This window comes from Salvelinus namaycush, unplaced genomic scaffold (genome assembly GCF_016432855.1).
Source record: "Salvelinus namaycush isolate Seneca unplaced genomic scaffold, SaNama_1.0 Scaffold3943, whole genome shotgun sequence".
Lineage (NCBI taxonomy): Eukaryota > Metazoa > Chordata > Actinopteri > Salmoniformes > Salmonidae > Salvelinus > Salvelinus namaycush.
In genome coordinates, this window is record NW_024060945.1 from 1 (window position 1) to 18,834 (window position 18,834).

Sequence of the window (18,834 nt, forward strand, 5' to 3'; positions counted from 1 at the left end):
AGTATTGCTGTGTTTTCACCAACGCAGAGACCACAGTCCCCCCAAAAACAGAACAGCTGGCAGTATGTTGTCGCCAAGCACACACACACACACGCACACGCACACGCACACACGTGCACGCGCGCGCACGCACACGTAGCGTTTCAATCGGTGACGTCACTCGCTCTGAGATCTTGAAGTAGTCATTTCCCTTGCTATGCAAGGGCAGCGGCTTTTGTGGAGCAGTAGGTGGTGTGCTGGGAGGCAGCTGTTGATGTGTTCAGAGGGTCCCTGGTTCAAGCGCAGATTGGGACAAGGAGAGGGACAGAAGCAATAATCCTACACACACCTTGTGCCAATGACCCACTTTTATAAATGCAAACACATCTGCACCACTGACCTACTTATGCTGTCTGATCTGGAACACGTGCATGTGTGCGAATGTGTGTGTGTGCACAGAGAGACACAGAGACAGAGACACACAGAAAGAAAAACAGACAGACAGACAGTAGTCCAGAGTGACATGATACATTTAAGGAGAGATGAATAGATACAGTAGATAGACAGATGAGACAGAAGAAGGAGAGGAGGAGAAAGCTGGTTGAGGAAGAGGAGCTGTGTACCTGTAGTGAGGTGACAGTGGAGAGGTTCTTCATCCTGCCCTCCTCATCCTTCAGGTTATAGCCTTCAGGCCTCTTGTCCCGCTCACTCACCTTCCACAGCTTAACGGTCTTATCTGATAGACGGATGGCACAATACTCCAATCATCCACCTCAAACAGTCTTATTACACAGACAGGATAATTCCCCAGTCATATGTCTCAAACCATCTTAACTGACTGACAGGCAGGACAAGTGTTAATGGTAGGGTAATAACTCCCTTGTGCAAAGGCAGCAATCCCTCACCATTGGTGGAGAGGAGGAAGTGAGAGGCGTTCTGCTGAGGCAGCCATCGTATCTTGTTGATCTTCTCCTCGATCTCCAGACTCTTCAGGTAGTCAAACTCCGGCTCATGACTCTGGAAGGTGTTGTAGACATTATACTCCCCCTGGGAGAACGGCTCTGTCTTACACTGTGTGTGTGTATATATATATGCACACATATGAATGAGAGCCAGAGAAGACAGTTTTGTAAGTAATCATGTGAAATTGACCCTAAACCTGAACATCTATGTAATGAACAAACACAGTGCCAGGTCTGTGGCTGGTGTGTGTGCATGTACCTCAGGTTCCCTCTGGAAGATGACCACACGCCCCCCCTTGTCCCCCGTGGCCAGGAGCTCTCCAGTGTGGTTGAACTCTACAGTGGAGATGATATCAGCTGGGGGGGAGATGGGAGAGAGAGAGGGGGGGGGGTGAGATGGGAGAGAGATAGAGGTGGAGTGAAATGGGGGAGAGAGAGAGAGGTGGGGTGAGATGGGGAGAGAGAGAGAGAGAGAAAGATAGGGTGGGGTGAGATGGGAGAGAGAGATGGGGTTAGATGGGAGAGAAAGAGAGAGAGAGATGGGGTGAGATGGGAGAGAGAGAGAGGTGGGGTGAGATGGGAGAGGGATAGAGAAAGAGAGAGATGAGGTGAGATGGGAGAGAGTTAGAGGTGGGGTGAGATGGGGGAGAGAAAGAGAGAGAGAGGTGGGGTGAGATGGGGGAGAGAGAGAGAGATTGGGTGAGATGTGTGTGTGTGTGTGTGTGAGAGAGAGAGAGAGAGAGAGAGAGAGAGATGGGGTGAGATGGGAGAGAGATAGAGGTGGGGTGAGATGGGAGAGAGAGAGAGATGGGGTGAGATGGGAGAGCGATAGAGGTGGGGTGAGATGGGGAGAGAGGTGGGGTGAGATGGGAGAGAGAGATTGGGTGAGATGTGTGTGTGTGAGAGAGAGAGAGAGAGAGAGAGATGGGGTGAGATGGGAGAGAGAGAGAGAGAGAGGTGGGGTGAGATGGGGGAGAGAGAGAGAGAGAGGTGGGGTGAGATGGAAGAGAGAGAGATATGTGGTGAGATGGGAGAGAGAGATGGGGTGAGATGTGTGTGTGTGTGTGAGAGAGAGAGAGAGAGATGGGGTGAGATGGGAGAGATAGAGGTGGGGTGAGATGAGAGATGGGGTGAGATGGGGGAGAGAGAGAGAGGTGGGGTTAGATGGGAGAGAGACAGAGGTGGGGTGAGATGGGAGAGAGAGGTGGGGTGAGATGGGAGAGAGAGGTGGGGTGAGATGGGAGAGAGAGGTGGGGTGAGATGGGGGAGAGAGAGAGAGAGGTGGGGTGAGATGGGAGAGAGGGAGAGAGATGGGGTGAGATGATAGAGAGAGATGGGGTGAGATGGGAGAGAGATAGAGGTGGGGTGAGATGGGAGAGAGAGAGATATGTGGTGAGATGGGAGAGAGATGGGGTGAGATGTGTGTGTGTGTGAGAGAGAGAGAGAGAGAGAGAGAGAGAGAGAGAGAGAGAGAGAGATGGGGTGAGATGGGAGAGAGATAGAGGTGGGGTGAGATGGGAGAGAGATAGAGGTGGGGTGAGATGGGAGAGAGAGAGAGGTGGGGTGAGATGGGAGAGAGAGAGAGGTGGGGTGAGATGGGAGAGAGAGAGAGGTGGGGTGAGATGGGGAGAGAGAGAGGTGGGGTGAGATGGGGAGAGAGAGAGATGGGGTGAGATGGAAGAGAGAGAGATGGGAGAGAGAGAGAGAGAGAGATGGGGTGAGATGGGAGAGAGAGAGAGAGAGAGAGAGATGGGGTGAGATGGGAGAGAGAGAGATGGGGTGAGATGGGAGAGAGAGAGATGGGGTGAGATGGGGGAGAGAGAGAGAGAGATGGGAGAGAGAGAGGGAGATGAGGTGAGATGGGGGAGAGGTGAGATGGGAGAGAGAGAGTAGCTATTAGCAAACAGAACACAGATAAACATGCACCATAATTCACTATTCATTATTAGCTGGTACTGTAAGCAGCATCACACAACAATACAGTAAGTAAACAAATGAATCAAATCTAAAACACACCACAGCTACAGACTGAGTCGTGAAAAGTGGTGACTGAATAGTAAATATTGCTCTTTGAACTCTCCTAACCCTCCAGTCATTTCCCCACATATCTGAGACACTACAGGTCAGTCTAAGGAGGAGGCCTGTTTTAGCAGCCAGGGACCATCCTGTCAGATAGCATCTCCTACTTACAGCTGACTGATTACCACTTTAATGTAATGTAATATTTAATCACAGTCAATGGATAGCCTACATGACTCATTATGTTAGAATGGATTCTGTCTCACATAACCAATGGCTCTATTGATAATAGGTAACATTTCTAAAAATAAACGGGGGAAAAATTCACATTTATTTAACCAGGTAGGCTAGTTGAGAACAAATTCTCATTTGCAACTGCAACCTGGCCAAGATAAAGCAAAGCATTTCGACACATACAACAACACAGGGTTACACATGGAATAAATTAACATACAATCAATAATACAGTAGAAATGTCTATATACAGCATGTGCAAATGAGGTAGGATAAGGGAGGTAAGGCAATAAATAGGCCATGGTGGCCAAGTAATTACAATATAGCAATTAAACACTGGAATGGTAGAATGTGCAGATGATGAATGTGCAAGTAGAGATACTGTAACGGTCGTCGGATGAAGAAGGATCGGACCAAAGCGCAGCGTGGTAGGTGTTCATGATTTTTATTTACACTGAACACTAGAACAAAATAACAAAGTGAGAAACGAAACCGAAACAGTCCTGTCAGGTGCTGAACACTAAACAGAAAACAACTACCCACCAAACACAGGTGGGAAAAGGCTACCTAAGTATGGTTCCCAATCAGAGACAACGATAGACAGCTGTCCCTGATTGAGAACCATACCCGGCCAAAACAAAGAAATACCAAAACATAGAAAAATGAACATAGAATGCCCACCCAAATCACACCCTGACCAAACCAAAATAGAGACATAAAAAGCTCTCTAAGGTCAGGGCGTGACAGATACTGAGGTACAAAGGAGCAAGATAAATAAATAAATACAGTATGGGGATGAGGTAGATTGGATGGGCTATTTACAGATGGGCTATGTACAGGTGCAGTGATCTGTGAGCTGCTCTGACAGCTGGTGCTTAAAGCTAGTGAGGGAGATATGAGTCTCCAGCTTCAGAGATTTTTGCAGTTCGTTCCAGTCATTGGCAGCAGAGAACTGGAAGGAGAGGCGGCCAAAGGAAGAATTGGCTTTGGGGGTGACCAGAGAGATATACCTGCTGGAGCGTGTGCTATGGGTGGGTGCTACTATGGTGACCAGTGAGCTGAGATAAGGCTTTACCTAGCAGATACCTATAGATGACCTGGAGCCAGTGGGTTTGGCGACGAGTATGAAGCGAGGGCCAACCAACGAGAGTGTACAGGTCACAATGGTGGGTAGTATATGGGGCTTTGGTGACAAAACGGATGGCACTGTGATAGACTGCATCCAATTTGTTGAGTAGAGTGTTGGAGGCTATTTTGTAAATGACATTGCCGAAGTCGAGGATCGGTAGGATGGTCAGTTTTACGAGGGTATGTTTGGCAGCATGAGTGAAGGATGCTTTGTTGTGAAATAGGACGCCGATCCTAGATTTAATTTTGGATTGGAGATGTTTAATGTTAGTCTGGAAGGAGAGTTTACAGTCTAACCAGACACCTAGGTATTTGTAGTTGTCCACATATTCTAAGTCAGAACCGTCCAGAGTAGTGATACTGGGCAGGTGCAGGCAGCGATCGGTTGAAAAGCATGCATTTAGTTTTACTTGCATTTAAGAGCAGTTGGAGGCCACCGAAGGAGAGTTGTAAGGCATTGAAGCTCGTCTGGAGGTTAGTTAACACAGTGTCCAAAGAAGCGCCATAGGTATACAAAATGGTGTCGTCTGCGTAGAGGTGGATCAAAGAATCACCAGCAGCAAGAGCGACATCATTGATGTGTACAGAGAAAAGAGTCTGCCCGAGAATTGATCTCTGTGGCACCCCCATAGAGACTGCCAGAGGTCCGGACAACAGGCCCTCCGATTTGACACACTGAACTCTATTTGAGAAGTAGTTGGTGAACCAGACAAGGCAGTCATTTGAGAAACCAAGGCTGTTGAATCTGCCGATAAGAATGTGGTGATTGACAGAGTCGAAAGCCTTGGCCAGGTTGATGAATACAGCTGCACAGTATTGTTTCTTATTGATGGAGGTTATGATGTCGTTTAGGACCTTGAGCGTGGCTGAGGTTGCACCCATGACCAGCTCTCAAACCAGATTGCATAGCGGAGAAGGTACGGTGGGATTCGAAATGGTCGGTAATCTGATTGTTAACTTGGCTTTCAAAGACCTTAGAGGGCAGGGTAGAATAGATATAGGTCTGTAGCAGTTTGGGTCTAGAGTGTCTCCCCCTTGGAAGAGGGGGATGACCGCGCGGAAGCCTTCCAATCTATGGGAATCTCAGATGATAAGAAAGAGAGGTTGAACAGGCTAGTAATAGGGGTTGCAACAATTTCGGCAGATCATTTTAGAAAGAGAGGGTCCAGATTGTCTAGCCCGGCTGATTTGTACGGGTCCAGATTTTGCAGCTCTTTCGGAACATCAGCTATCTGGATTTGGGTGAAGGAGAAGTAGGGGAGGCTTGGGCAAGTTGCTGTAGGGGGTGGAGGGCTGTTGATCGGGGTAGGGGCAGCCAGGTGGAAAGCATGGCCAACCGTAGAAAAATGCTTATTGAAATTCTCAATTATAGTGGATTTATCGGTGGTGACAGTGTTTCCTAGCCTCAGTGCAGTGGGCAGCTGGGAGGAGGTGCTCTTATTCTCCATGGACTTTACAGTGTCCCAGAACTTTTCTGCTTGAAAAAGCAAGCCTTAGCTTTCCTAACTGCCTGTGTATATTTGTTCCTAACTTCCCTGAAAAGTTGCATATCACGGGGGCTGTTCGATGCTATTAGGAGGTCTGCTCATAAACTGTGATTAAACCATTACCAAATAGGTTAGAAACCATTAGTAAAGTGTGATTAAACCATGGTATTGATAATGATAACAGGAAGAAGTGGAGATGTGGAGTGGCAGGTTAGATCCAGCCTTTGAACCCTGCTGAGATCTGGCCTTAAGGAGTGAATAATGGGAGGAGGGTGCTGAGTCTCTCTCTATATCTCTCTAAGAGGGGACTGGGCAGGGTATTTCCCGTGCAGGGATTGCCATGGCAACATGTTGAAGTGGTCTGGCCCTATCAGTAGCAGTCTGGTTGGTGAGGCAGGCAGCAGCAGTCTGGTTGATGAGGCAGGCAGCAGCAGTCTGGTTGATGAGGCAGGCAGCAGCAGTCTGGTTGGTGAGGCAGGCAGCAGCAGTCTGGTTGGTGAGGCAGGCAGCAGCAGTCTGGTTGGTGAGGCAGGCAGCAGCAGTCTGGTTGGTGAGGCAGGCAGCAGCAGTCTGGTTGGTGAGGCAGGCAGCAGCAGTCTGGTTGGTGAGGCAGGCAGCAGCAGTCTGGTTGGTGAGGCAGGCAGCAGCAGTCTGGTTGGTGAGGCAGGCAGCAGCAGTCTGGTTGGTGAGGCAGGCAGCAGCAGTCTGGTTGGTGAGGCAGGCAGCAGCAGCAGAAGCCCACAAACATCCCAAATTAAACCTGAGGTGTGTTCAGTTCGCTTGAACGTTTGCTACGTTACAGAACGGTTTGTCCTGAAACGTTCCCCAAAACGTTCTTGTACGTTCTTGAACCGTACAGTGGCTTGCGAAAGTATTCACCCTCTTTTTCCTATTTTGTTGCCTTACAACCTGGAATGAAAATAGATTTTGGGGGGGATTTGTATCATTTGATTTACACAACATGCCTACCACTTTGAAGATGCAAAATATTTTTTATTGTGAAACAAACAAGAAATAAGACAAAAAACAGAACTTGATCGTGCACAACTATTCACCCCCCCAAGTCAATACTTTGTAGAGCCACCTTTGGCAGCAATTACAGCTGCTGGTCTCTTGGGGTATGTCTCTATAAGCTTGGCACATCTAGTCACTGGGATTTTTGCCCATCCTTCAAGGAAAAACTGCTCCAGCTCCTTCAAGTTGGATGGGTTCCGCGGGTGTACAGCAATCTTTAAGTCATACCACAGACTCTCAATTGGATTGAGGTCTGGTCTTTGACTAGGCCATTCTAAGACATTTAAATGTTTCCCCTTAAACGACCCGAGTGTTGCTTTAGCAGTATGCTTAGGGTCATTGTCCTGCTGGAAGGTGAACCTCCGTCCCAGTCTTAAATCCCTGGAAGATTGAAACAGGTTTCCCTCAATAATGTCCCTGTATTTAGCGCCATCAATCATTCCTTCAATTCTAACCAGTTTGATGCTGATGTTGCCACCACCATGCTTCACTGTGGGGATGTTGTTCTCAGGGTGATGAGAGGTGTTGGGTTTGCGCCAGACATAGCGTTTTCCTTGATGGCCAAAAAGCTAAATTTTAGTCTCATCTGACCAGAGTACCTTCTTCCATATGTTTGGGGAGTCTCCCACATACCTTTTGGCGAACAGCAAACGTGTTTGCTTATTTTTTTCTTTAATAAGCAATGGCTTTTTTCTGGCCACTCTTCTGTAAAGCCCAGTACTGTGGAGTGTATGGCTTAAAGTGGTCCTATGGACAGATACACCAATCTCCACTGTGGAGCTTGGCAGCTCCATCAGGGTTATCTTTGGTCTCTTTGTTGCCTCTCTGATTAATTCCCTCCTTGCCTGGTCCGTGAGTTTTGGTGGGCGGCCCTCTCTTGGCAGGTTTGTTGTGGTGCCATATTCTTTCCATGTTTTAATAATGGATTCAATGGTGCTCTGTGGGATGTTCAAAGTTTCTGATACTTTTTTTATAACCCAACCCTGATCTGTACTTCTCCACAACTTTGTCCCTGACCTGTTTTGAGAGCTCCTTAGTCTTCATGGGGCCACTTGCTTGGTGGTGCCCCTTGCTTAGTGGTGTTGCTGACTCTGTATATACTGAGATCATGTGACAGATCATGTGACACTTAGATTGCACACAGGTAGACTTTATTTAACTAATTATGTGACTTCTGAAGGTAATTGGTTGCACCAGATCTTATTTAGGGGCTTCATAGCAAAGGGGGTGAATACATATGCACGCACCAATCATTTTTTATATATATTTTTTAAACAAGTAATTTTTTTCCATTTCACATCACCAATTTGGACTATTTTGTGTATGTCCATTACATGAAATAAAAATACATTTAAATTACATGTTGTAATGCAACAAAATAGGAAAAACGCCAAGGAGGATGAATACATTTGCAAGGCACTGTATGTTTCCTCCCATTTGGTGGGTGTGGCGAGGTGTGGCTTGAAGCAATGAGTGGCATATTTAAAAGGACAGTGACCATGCTGACAGCGTTCCCCAAACCACAACCCAACCCCTCCACGTTTTTCAACTAGTCGTTCAGTACAGCACTGCTTCTGCCGCCAAGGACACACGCTAAACACACAATCCTCACAGTACATACACACCCATATATTTCAGAGCTCACACATCAAGGCACACACACACACACACACACACACACACACACACACACACACACACACACACACACACACACACACACACACACACACACACACACACACACACACACACACAAAGCTTAGCGTCACCAAAGACAAGACATACATACAGTAGCGAAATGGAATATGGAGCACATTCTCTCCTCTCAGTACTGGGACACACATCATCAACCCTATGGAAGTCTACTGTACTGTAGCAGCACTATTGTTCCGTACAGCGATAGCCTCCCCATGCAGAGTCCATATACCAGCCCTATGGTGCAGTGGGAAGCAGAGTGGATGTGTCCTAGTGCCATAGCAGGCCTGGTCTCCCATTACAGTACCATCAGGACTGACCAAAGATAGGTACAGTGGTCTGGCTGACCAGCTCACCACCTAACTACAGAGAACCAGTCTTACCGGTTCACTACCTAACTACAGAGAACCAGTCTGACCGGCTCAATATCTAACTACAGAGAACCAGTCTGACCGGCTAACTACCTAACTAAAGGGAACCAGTCTGACCGGCTCACTACCTAACTACAGAGAACCAGACTGACCGGCTCATTACCTAACTACAGGGAACCAGTCTGACCGGCTCATTATCTAACTACAGAGAACCAGTCTGACCGGCTCATTACCTAACTACAGAGAACCAGTCTGACCGGCTCACTACCTAACTACAGAGAACCAGTCTGACCGGCTCACTACCTAACTACAGAGAACCAGTCTGACCGGCTCACTACCTAACTACAGAGAACCAATCTGACCGGCTCATTACCTAACTACAGAGAACCAGTCTGACCGGCTCATTATCTAACTACAGAGAACCAGTCTGACCGGCTCACTACCTAACTACAGAGAACCAGTCTGACCGGCTCATTATCTAACTACAGAGAACCAGTCTGACCGGCTCACTACCTAACTACAGGGAACCAGTCTGACCGGCTCACTACCTAACTACAGGGAACCAGTCTGACCGGCTCACTACCTAACTATTAATGAACTATTAATTTATACAATATCCACATGAAGTATGGATGTATATGTGTGTGCGACGATAGTCCTCTGTCCTACAGCACTGACCCTAGAGATAGTCCTCTGTCCTACAGCACTGACCCTAGAGATAGTCCTCTGTCCTATAGCACTGACCCTAGAGATAGTCCTCTGTCCTACAGCACTGACCCTAGAGATAGTCCTCTCTCCTACAGCACTGACCCTAGAGATAGTCCTCTGTCCTACAGCACTGACCCTAGAGATAATCCTCTGTCCTACAGCACTGACACTGGAGATAGTCCTCTGTCCTACAGCACTGACCCTAGAGATAGTCCTCTGTCCTAGAGCACTGATAGAGATAGTCCTCTGTCCTACAGCACTGACCCTAGAGATAGTCCTCTGTCCTACAGCACTGACAGAGATAGTCCTCTGTCCCTACAGCACTGACACTGGAGATAGTCCTCTGTCCTACAGAACTGACAGAGATAGTCCTCTGTCCTACAGCGCTGACCCAAGAGATAGTCCTCTGTCCTACAGCACTGACACTAGAGATAGTCCTCTGTCCTACAGTGCTGACACTAGAGATAGTCCTCTGTCCTACAGCACTGACCCTAGAGATAGTCCTCTGTCCTACAGCACTGACCCTAGAGATAGTCCTCTGTCCTAACGCACTGACCCTAGAGATAGTCCTCTCTCCTACAGCACTGACCCTAGACATAGTCCTCTGTCCTACAGCACTGGCAGAGATAGTCCTCTGTCCCTACAGCACTGACAGAGATAGTCCTCTGTCCTACAGCGCTGACACTAGAGATAGTCCTCTGTCCTACAGCGCTGACACCAGAGATAGTCCTCTGTCCTACAGCGCTGACACTAGAGATAGTCCTCTGTCCTACAGCGCTGACCCTAGAGATAGTCCTCTGTCCTACAGCACTGACCCTAGAGATAGTCCTCTGTCCTACAGCGCTGACACCAGAGATAGTCCTCTGTCCTACAGCACTGACACTGGAGATAGTCCTCTGTCCTACAGCGCTGACACTAGAGATAGTCCTCTGTCCTACACCGCTGACACTGGAGATAATCCTCTGTTCTACACCGCTGACACTAGAGATAGTCCTCTGTCCTACAGCGCTGACACTAGAGATAATCCTCTGTCCTACACCACTGACACTAGAGCTAGTCCTCTGTCCTACAGCACTGACACTAGAGATACTCCTCTGTCCTACAGCGCTGACCCTAGAGATAATCCTCTGTCCTACAGCACTGACACTGGAGATAGTCCTCTGTCCTACAGCGCTGACACTGGAGATAGTCCTCAGCCCTACAGCACTGACACTGGAGATAGTCCTCTGTCCTACAGCACTGACACTGGATATAATCCTCTGTCCTACACCACTGACACTGGAGATAGTCCTCTGCCCTACAGCGCTGACACTAGAGATAGTCCTCTGTCCTACAGCGCTGACACTGGATATAATCCTCTGTCCTACACCACTGACACTAGAGATAATCCTCTGTCCTACAGCACTGACACTGGAGATAGTCCTCTGTCCTACAGCACTGACACTGGAGATAATCCTCTGTCCTACAGCGCTGACACTAGAGATAGTCCTCTGTCCTACAGCACTGACACTGGAGATAGTCCTCTGTCCTACAGCACTGACACTGGAGATAGTCCTCTGTCCTACAGCACTGACACTGGAGATAGTCCTCTGTCCTACAGCGCTGACACTAGAGATAGTCCTCTGTCCTACAGCGCTGACACTAGAGATAGTCCTCTGTCCTACAGCGCTGACACTGGAGATAGTCCTCTGTCCTACAGCGCTGACACTAGAGATAGTCCTCTGTCCTACACCACTGACACTAGAGATAGTCCTCTGTCTTACAGCGCTGACACTAGAGATAATCCTCTGTCCTACAGCACTGACACTGGAGATAATCCTCTGTCCTACAGCGCTGACCCTAGAGATAGTCCTCTGTCCTACAGCACTGACACTAGAGATAGTCCTCTGTCCTACAGCGCTGACACTAGAGATAGTCCTCTGTCTTACAGCACTGACACTAGAGATAGTCCTCTGTCCTACAGCACTGACACTAGAGATAGTCCTCTGTCCTACAGCGCTGACACTAGAGATAGTCCTCTGTCCTACACCACTGACACTAGAGATAGTCCTCTGTCTTACAGCGCTGACACTGGAGATAATCCTCTGTCCTACAGCACTGACACTGGAGATAATCCTCTGTCCTACAGCACTGACACTAGAGATAGTCCTTTGTCCTACAGCGCTGACACTAGAGATAATCCTCTGTCCTACACCACTGACACTAGAGATAATCCTCTGTCCTACAGCACTGACACTGGAGATAATCCTCTGTCCTACAGCACTGACACTGGAGATAATCCTCTGTCCTACAGCACTGACACTGGAGATAATCCTCTGTCCTACAGCACTGACACTAGAGATAGTCCTCTGTCCTACAGCACTGACACTAGAGATAGTCCTCTGTCCTACAGCACTGACAGAGATAATCCTCTGTCCTACAGCGCTGACACTGGAGATAATCCTCTGTCCTACACCACTGACACTGGAGATAATCCTCTGTCCTACAGCACTGACCCTAGAGATAGTCCTTTGTCCTACAGCACTGACACTGGAGATAATCCTCTGTCCTACAGCGCTGACACTAGAGATAATCCTCTGTCCTACAGCACTGACACTAGAGATAGTCCTCTGCCCTACAGCACTGACACTGGAGATAGTCCTCTGTCCTACAGCACTGACCCTAGAGATAGTCCTCTGTCCTACAGAACTGACCCTAGAGATAGTCCTCTGTCCTACAGCACTGACTCCAGTGACAATGATTGTGTTTCTCAGAGTTAAGTAGGACACGTCCTCTGTGAGACTGGAGTTGGTCTGGTCAAAGTCTATTTCAGGAAAGTGATGGCGCCACACACACAAACACAGAGAGAGAAAGAGACACTCACAGAGACAGATGTGCACAGAGACAGACACAGTCGCACACACACACAAACAATCTATTCACACAGACAGACAGATAGACAGTCGCTCGCACACACACACAGTGCTCTGGGTCTTGATAGATCTGAATAGGTGATTAAGTGAAAAGTACTTGATACTGTGTAGTGTAAACACACCTTCAGTGTAAGAGGCAAACGGCTCGGGCTCCAGAGAGAGGGAAGTGATGTCGGAGCACAGGACCTGGATAGGGTTCAACATCCTGGGGGAGGAGTCCGGGAGAGGGGAGGAGGCGGGGCGGGCTCTTCAGGCTAAAGCCACGAGCAGCCCTGCAAGAGGGGGGCAGCAGGGTCTCAGTTACACTGCATCACAACCATCCAGAGGGATGCCACAGGAAGGGAGGGAAGGAGAGAGGAGGAGGTGGGGGGCTCTAAAGTGTCTCATTTCCTTCTTCTGCACTATAATGAAAGTAATGGTGGCATTGTTATTACTGTAGTGACTGATTCAAACAAATCATGCATGTTGTCATGGTTTTATTAACATGTCCATTTCACCATCCTACCATCTCTGTCCAGGACCTCCTAGCCATAGGACAGGAGGGTTGTACAGGGAGGGGGAGTCTATAGGGCAGGAGGGGGGAGAGAGAGGGGGACAGGAGGGTTGTACAGGGAGGGGGGGTCTATAGGGCAGGAGGGGGGAGAGAGAGGGAGACAGGAGGGTTGTACAGGGAGGGGGGAGTCTATAGGGCAGGAGGGGGGAGAGAGAGGGGGAGGGGGACAGGAGGGTTGTACAGGGAGGGGAACAGGAGGGTTGTACAGGGAGGGGGGAGTCTATAGGGCAGGAGGGGGGAGAGAGAGGGGGAGGGGGACAGGAGGGTTGTACAGGGAGGGGGAGTCTATAGGGCAGGAGGGGGGAGAGAGATGGGGAGGGGAACAGGAGGGTTGTACAGGGAGGGGTAGTCTATAGAGCAGGAGGGGGGAGCGAGAGGGGGAGGGGGACAGGAGGGTTGTACAGGGAGGGGGAGTCTATAGGGCAGGAGGGGGAGAGAGAGGGGGACAGGAGGGTTGTACAGGGAGGGGTAGTCTATAGGGCAGGAGGGGGGAGAGAGAGGGGGAGGGGGACAGGAGGGTTGTACAGGGAGGGGGAGTCTATAGGGCAGGAGGGGGAGAGAGAGGGGGACAGGAGGGTTGTACAGGGAGGGGAACAGGAGGGTTGTACAGGGAGGGGTAGTCTATAGGGCAGGAGGGGGGAGAGAGAGGGGGACAGGAGGGTTGTACAGGGAGGGGGAGTCTATAGAGCAGGAGAGAGAGGGGGAGGGGGACAGGAGGGTTGTACAGGGAGGGGGAGTCTATAGGGCAGGAGGGGGGAGAGAGAGGGGGAGGGGGACAGGAGGGTTGTACAGGGAGGGGGGAGTCTATAGGGCAGGAGGGGGGAGAGAGAGGGGGAGGGGGACAGGAGGGTTGTACAGAGAGGGGGACAGGAGGGTTGTACAGGGAGGGGTAGTCTATAGGGCAGGAGGGGGGAGAGAGAGGGGGAGGGGGACAGGAGGGTTGTACAGGGAGGGGTAGTCTATAGAGCAGGAGGGGGGAGAGAGAGGGGGAGGGGGACAGGAGGGTTGTACAGGGAGGGGGGGGGGTCTATAGGGCAGGAGGGGGGAGAGAGAGGGGGATAGGAGGGTTGTACAGGGAGGGGGGAGTCTATAGGGCAGGAGGGGGAGAGAGAGGGGGAGGGGGACAGGAGGGTTGTACAGGGAGGGGTAGTCTATAGAGCAGGAGGGGGGAGAGAGAGGGGGAGGGGGACAGGAGGGTTGTACAGGGAGGGGGACAGGAGGGTTGTACAGGGAGGGGTAGTCTATAGAGCAGGAGGGGGGAGAGAGAGGGGGAGGGGGACAGGAGGGTTGTACAGGGAGGGGGACAGGAGGGTTGTACAGGGAGGGGTAGTCTATAGGACAGGAGGGGGAGAGAGAGGGGGACAGGAGGGTTGTACAGGGAGGGGTAGTCTATAGGACAGGAGGGGGAGAGAGAGGGGGACAGGAGGGTTGTACAGGGAGGGGTAGTCTATAGGACAGGAGGGGGAGAGAGAGGGGGACAGGAGGGTTGTACAGGGAGGGGGAGTCTATAGGACAGGAGGGGGAGGGGGACAGGAGGATTGTACAGGGAGAGGTAGTCTATAGAGCAGGAGGGGGGGAGGGAGAGGGGGAGGGGGACAGGAGGGTTGTACAGGGAGGGGGACAGGAGGGTTGTACAGGGAGGGGTAGTCTATAGGGCAGGAGGGGGGAGAGAGAGGGGGAGGGGGACAGGAGGGTTGTACAGGGAGGGGTAGTCTATAGAGCAGGAGGGGGGAGAGAGAGGGGGAGGGGGACAGGAGGGTTGTACAGGGAGGGGGGTCTATAGGGCAGGAGGGGGGAGAGAGAGGGGGACAGGAGGGTTGTACAGGGAGGGGGAGTCTATAGGGCAGGAGGGGGGAGAGAGAGGGGGAGGGGGACAGGAGGGTTGTACAGGGAGGGGGAGTCTATAGGGCAGGAGGGGGGAGAGAGAGGGGGAGGGGGACAGGAGGGTTGTACAGGGAGGGGTAGTCTATAGGGCAGGAGGGGGGGAGAGAGAGGGGGACAGGAGGGTTGTACAGGGAGGGGTAGTCTATAGAGCAGGAGGGGGGGAGAGAGAGGGGGAGGGGGACAGGAGGGTTGTACAGGGAGGGGGAGTCTATAGGGCAGGAGGGGGGAGAGAGAGGGGGACAGGAGGGTTGTACAGGGAGGGGGAGTCTATAGGGCAGGAGGGGGGGAGAGAGAGGGGGACAGGAGGGTTGTACAGGGAGGGGTAGTCTATAGAGCAGGAGGGGGGAGAGAGAGGGGGAGGGGGACAGGAGGGTTGTACAGGGAGGGGGAGTCTATAGGGCAGGAGGGGGGAGAGAGAGGGGGAGGGGGACAGGAGGGTTGTACAGAGAGGGGGACAGGAGGGTTGTACAGGGAGGGGTAGTCTATAGGGCAGGAGGGGGGAGAGAGAGGGGGAGGGGGACAGGAGGGTTGTACAGGGAGGGGTAGTCTATAGGGCAGGAGGGGGGAGAGAGAGGGGGAGGGGGACAGAAGGGTTGTACAGGGAGGGGGAGTCTATAGGGCAGGAGGGGGAGAGAGATGGGGAGGGGGACAGGAGGAAATGGGTTAAATATCCTCCCCTCTTCGAGCCTAGGGCAGGAAATGCTGGAGACTGGAGAGAGGCCTCGGTCTTGACATAGCTACAGATACACTGCTGTGTGCACACACACTCTTCATCAACAGCCAATGTAATGAGTAATATCAGGAGGGAAGGAGGAATAAGCAGGGGTGGGTGGATATGTAGATAGATGGAGGTGTGGAGAGATAGGTGGTGGGGATGGATGAAGAGGAGGGGGGGTTGAATACTGGTATCTACAACATCCTAATCCTTGTGGAACTATGGGATCTGTTTATTCCTGTGTTTCTACAATCATCTCTATAACGCCATAGTATATTGTAAAAAGACACTGCACTCTCCTGTCTTCAGCAAAGGTTTTCAGAGCCAAATCAGCACCATAACACAGGTCTAGGCAATATGTTTTGGGACTAGGTGAATGGCCCTGCTAATACATCCCACCTCTCTGCCAGGACAGGAGTGGCATGATGTTGGCTGTATGTACTCCTCCCTGTGTTTCTGAATCATCAGGGACTCTGGCTGTGGTCTGATGGCATCATTTAATATGGCTATTGTTAGAGGACGGGGCTAGCCTGTCAATCACCCAAGGCCACTCCCAACACGCCAAATGTATCTTCCTGTTCTGTTTCCATGGTGATGGACGGATGGTGATGTGTGATGTATGGGAGACAGTGTGCATGCAATGGAACACACGTTCCACCCACACACACCCTCGTGAAAGACAATGTACAGTATTCAGTATCCATTGACACACACAGAAAGTATTTCAGAGACACACACACACACACACACACACACACACACACACACACACTACTGTTTGAGACATTGTTAATTCATACATACAAACAAATTATATAAACAACTGAAAATAGCACAGTGTGTAATGGATTATCTAGACAGGGTAATTCCAGGTACACAACCCCTTAACATTCTGGAATGGTAATCCTACCTCTGAGACCTGCTGCTGAACAATGTTGCTGTGCGAAAGTGGCCCAGTGTTCCAGCCAAATGAACAGTGTAGAGTTCAGATTAACAGGAATACAGAGGAAAATAGATTGGGATATTAATCCTGAATTCTGATACAGTGATGAAACTCAGACAACTACCTCCTCTGTTCTGACGCACGTCACTCGACAGTCAGCCGCCCACACACACTCAACAATAACCAGAGAGACAGAGATTTCTGTTTTCATTTATTTCTGGTGTGTTTTAATTTCTGAGCAAGAAAATTAATGAGTCACTTGTATATATGCATGTATGGTATGTACAGTACCCAGAGACAGTCACACACAACCACCTGCACACACATTCGGGGACACACTCGGACACAGTGCTCTTACGGTAAATGAGTGAGTGGCCTTGAACATTATATCACGGTTACACAAGCTTACAGAATGGGTTACACAACCACAGAGGGACAGAATCAGAAAATCTGTTTCTGGAGAGAGAGAGAGAGAGAGAGAGAGAGAGAGAGAGAGGAGAAAAGAGAACAAGAAATAAAGGAGAGATCAGAGCTAAATGATAGAGGGATGACAGGAGAGAGAGATGACAGGAGAGAGAGATGACAGGAGATAGAGAGAGATGACAGGAGATAGAGAGAGATGACAGGAGAGAGAGAGAGATGACAGGAGAGAGAGAGAGATGACAGGAGAGAGAGAGATGACAGGACAGAGAGAGAGATTACAGGACAGAGAGAGAGATTACAGGAGAGAGAGAGAGATTACAGGAGAGAGAGAGAGATGACAGGACAGAGAGATGACAGGACAGAGAGATGACAGGACAGAGAGATGACAGGAGAAAGAGATGACAGGAGAGATCAGAGCTAAAGGATAGAGGGATGACAGGACAGCGAGAGATGACAGGAGGGAGCGATGACAGGAGAGCGAGATGAGAGGAGAGAGAGATGACAGGAGAGAGAGATGACAGGAAAGAGAGAGATGACAGGAGCGAGAGAGAGAGAGAGATGACAGGAGAGATCAGAGCTAAAGGATAGAGGGATGACAGGAGAGAGAGAGATGACAGGAGAGGGAGAGATGACAGGAGAGAGAGATGACAGGAGAGAGAGATGAGAGAGAGATGAGAGGAGAGAGAGATGACAGGAGAGAGAGAGAGATGACAGGAGAGCGAGAGATGACAGGAGAGAGAGAGATGACAGGAGAGAGATGACAGGAGAGGGAGAGATGACAGGAGAGAGAGATCAGAGCTAAAGGATAGAGAGATGACAGGAGCGAGAGATGACAGGAGAGCGAGAGATGACAGGAGATAGAGATGACAGGAGAGAGAGATCAGAGCTAAATGATAGAGGGATGACAGGAGAGAGATGAGAGGAGAGGGAGAGATGACAGGAGAGAGAGATCAGAGCTAAAGGATAGAGAGATGACAGGAGAGAGAGAGAGATGACAGTAGAGCGAGAGATGACAGGAGATAGAGATGACAGGGGAGAGAGATGACAGGAGAGATCAGAGCTGAAGGATAGAGGGATGACAGGAGAGAGAGAGAGATGATAGGAGAGAGATGACAGGAGAGAGAGAGATGACAGGAGAGAGAGGAGAGATCAGAGCTAAAGGATAGAGGGATGATAGGAGAGAGAGATGACAGGAGAGAGAGAGGAGAGATCCGAGCTAAAGGATAGAGGGATGACAGGAGAGAGAGAGGAGAGATCAGAGCTGAATGATAGAGGGATGACAGGAGAGAGAAAGGAGATATCAGAGCTGAAGGATAGAGGGATGACAGGAGAGAGGAGAGATCAGAGCTGAAGGATAGAGAGATGACAGGAGAGAGAGAGGAGAGATCAGAGCTGAAGGATAGAGGGATGACAGGAGAGAGAGAGATGACAGGTGGGGGAGAGATGACAGGATAGAGAGATGACATGATAGAGAGAGAGATGAGAGATCAGAGCTGAAGGCTAGAGGGATGAGAGAGAGGAGAGATCAGAGCTGAAGGATAGAGGGATGACAGGAGAGAGAGAGGAGAGATCAGAGCTGAAGGATATATATTTTATTTAACATTTATTTAACTAGGCAAGTCAGTACTGCACTGACTAAAACTGACTGCACTGACTGTAGTGACTGTAACTGACTGCAATGACTGTAACTTACTGACTGCACTGACTGTACTGACTGACTGACTGTACTGACTAACTGACTGTACTGACTGTACTGACTGTACTGACTGTACTGACTGTACTGACTGACTGACTGTACTGACTA

General features: G+C 50.1%; 1 protein-coding gene across 1 annotated transcript; it reads right to left on the reverse strand.

Moving 5' to 3' along the window:
- Positions 1-602: 602 nt before the first annotated feature.
- Positions 603-16,709, reverse strand: LOC120040944 (serine/threonine-protein phosphatase 2A 55 kDa regulatory subunit B gamma isoform-like; the record flags this gene model as incomplete). Its single annotated transcript, XM_038985926.1, has 5 exons — positions 16,575-16,709; positions 12,635-12,784; positions 1,201-1,298; positions 885-1,050; positions 603-715 (listed from the first exon to the last, which is right to left on the reverse strand). Coding segments are annotated over exons 2-5 (459 nt in total), but the record flags the coding sequence as incomplete, so codon positions are not given.
- Between the last annotated feature and the right edge of the window lie 2,125 nt (positions 16,710-18,834).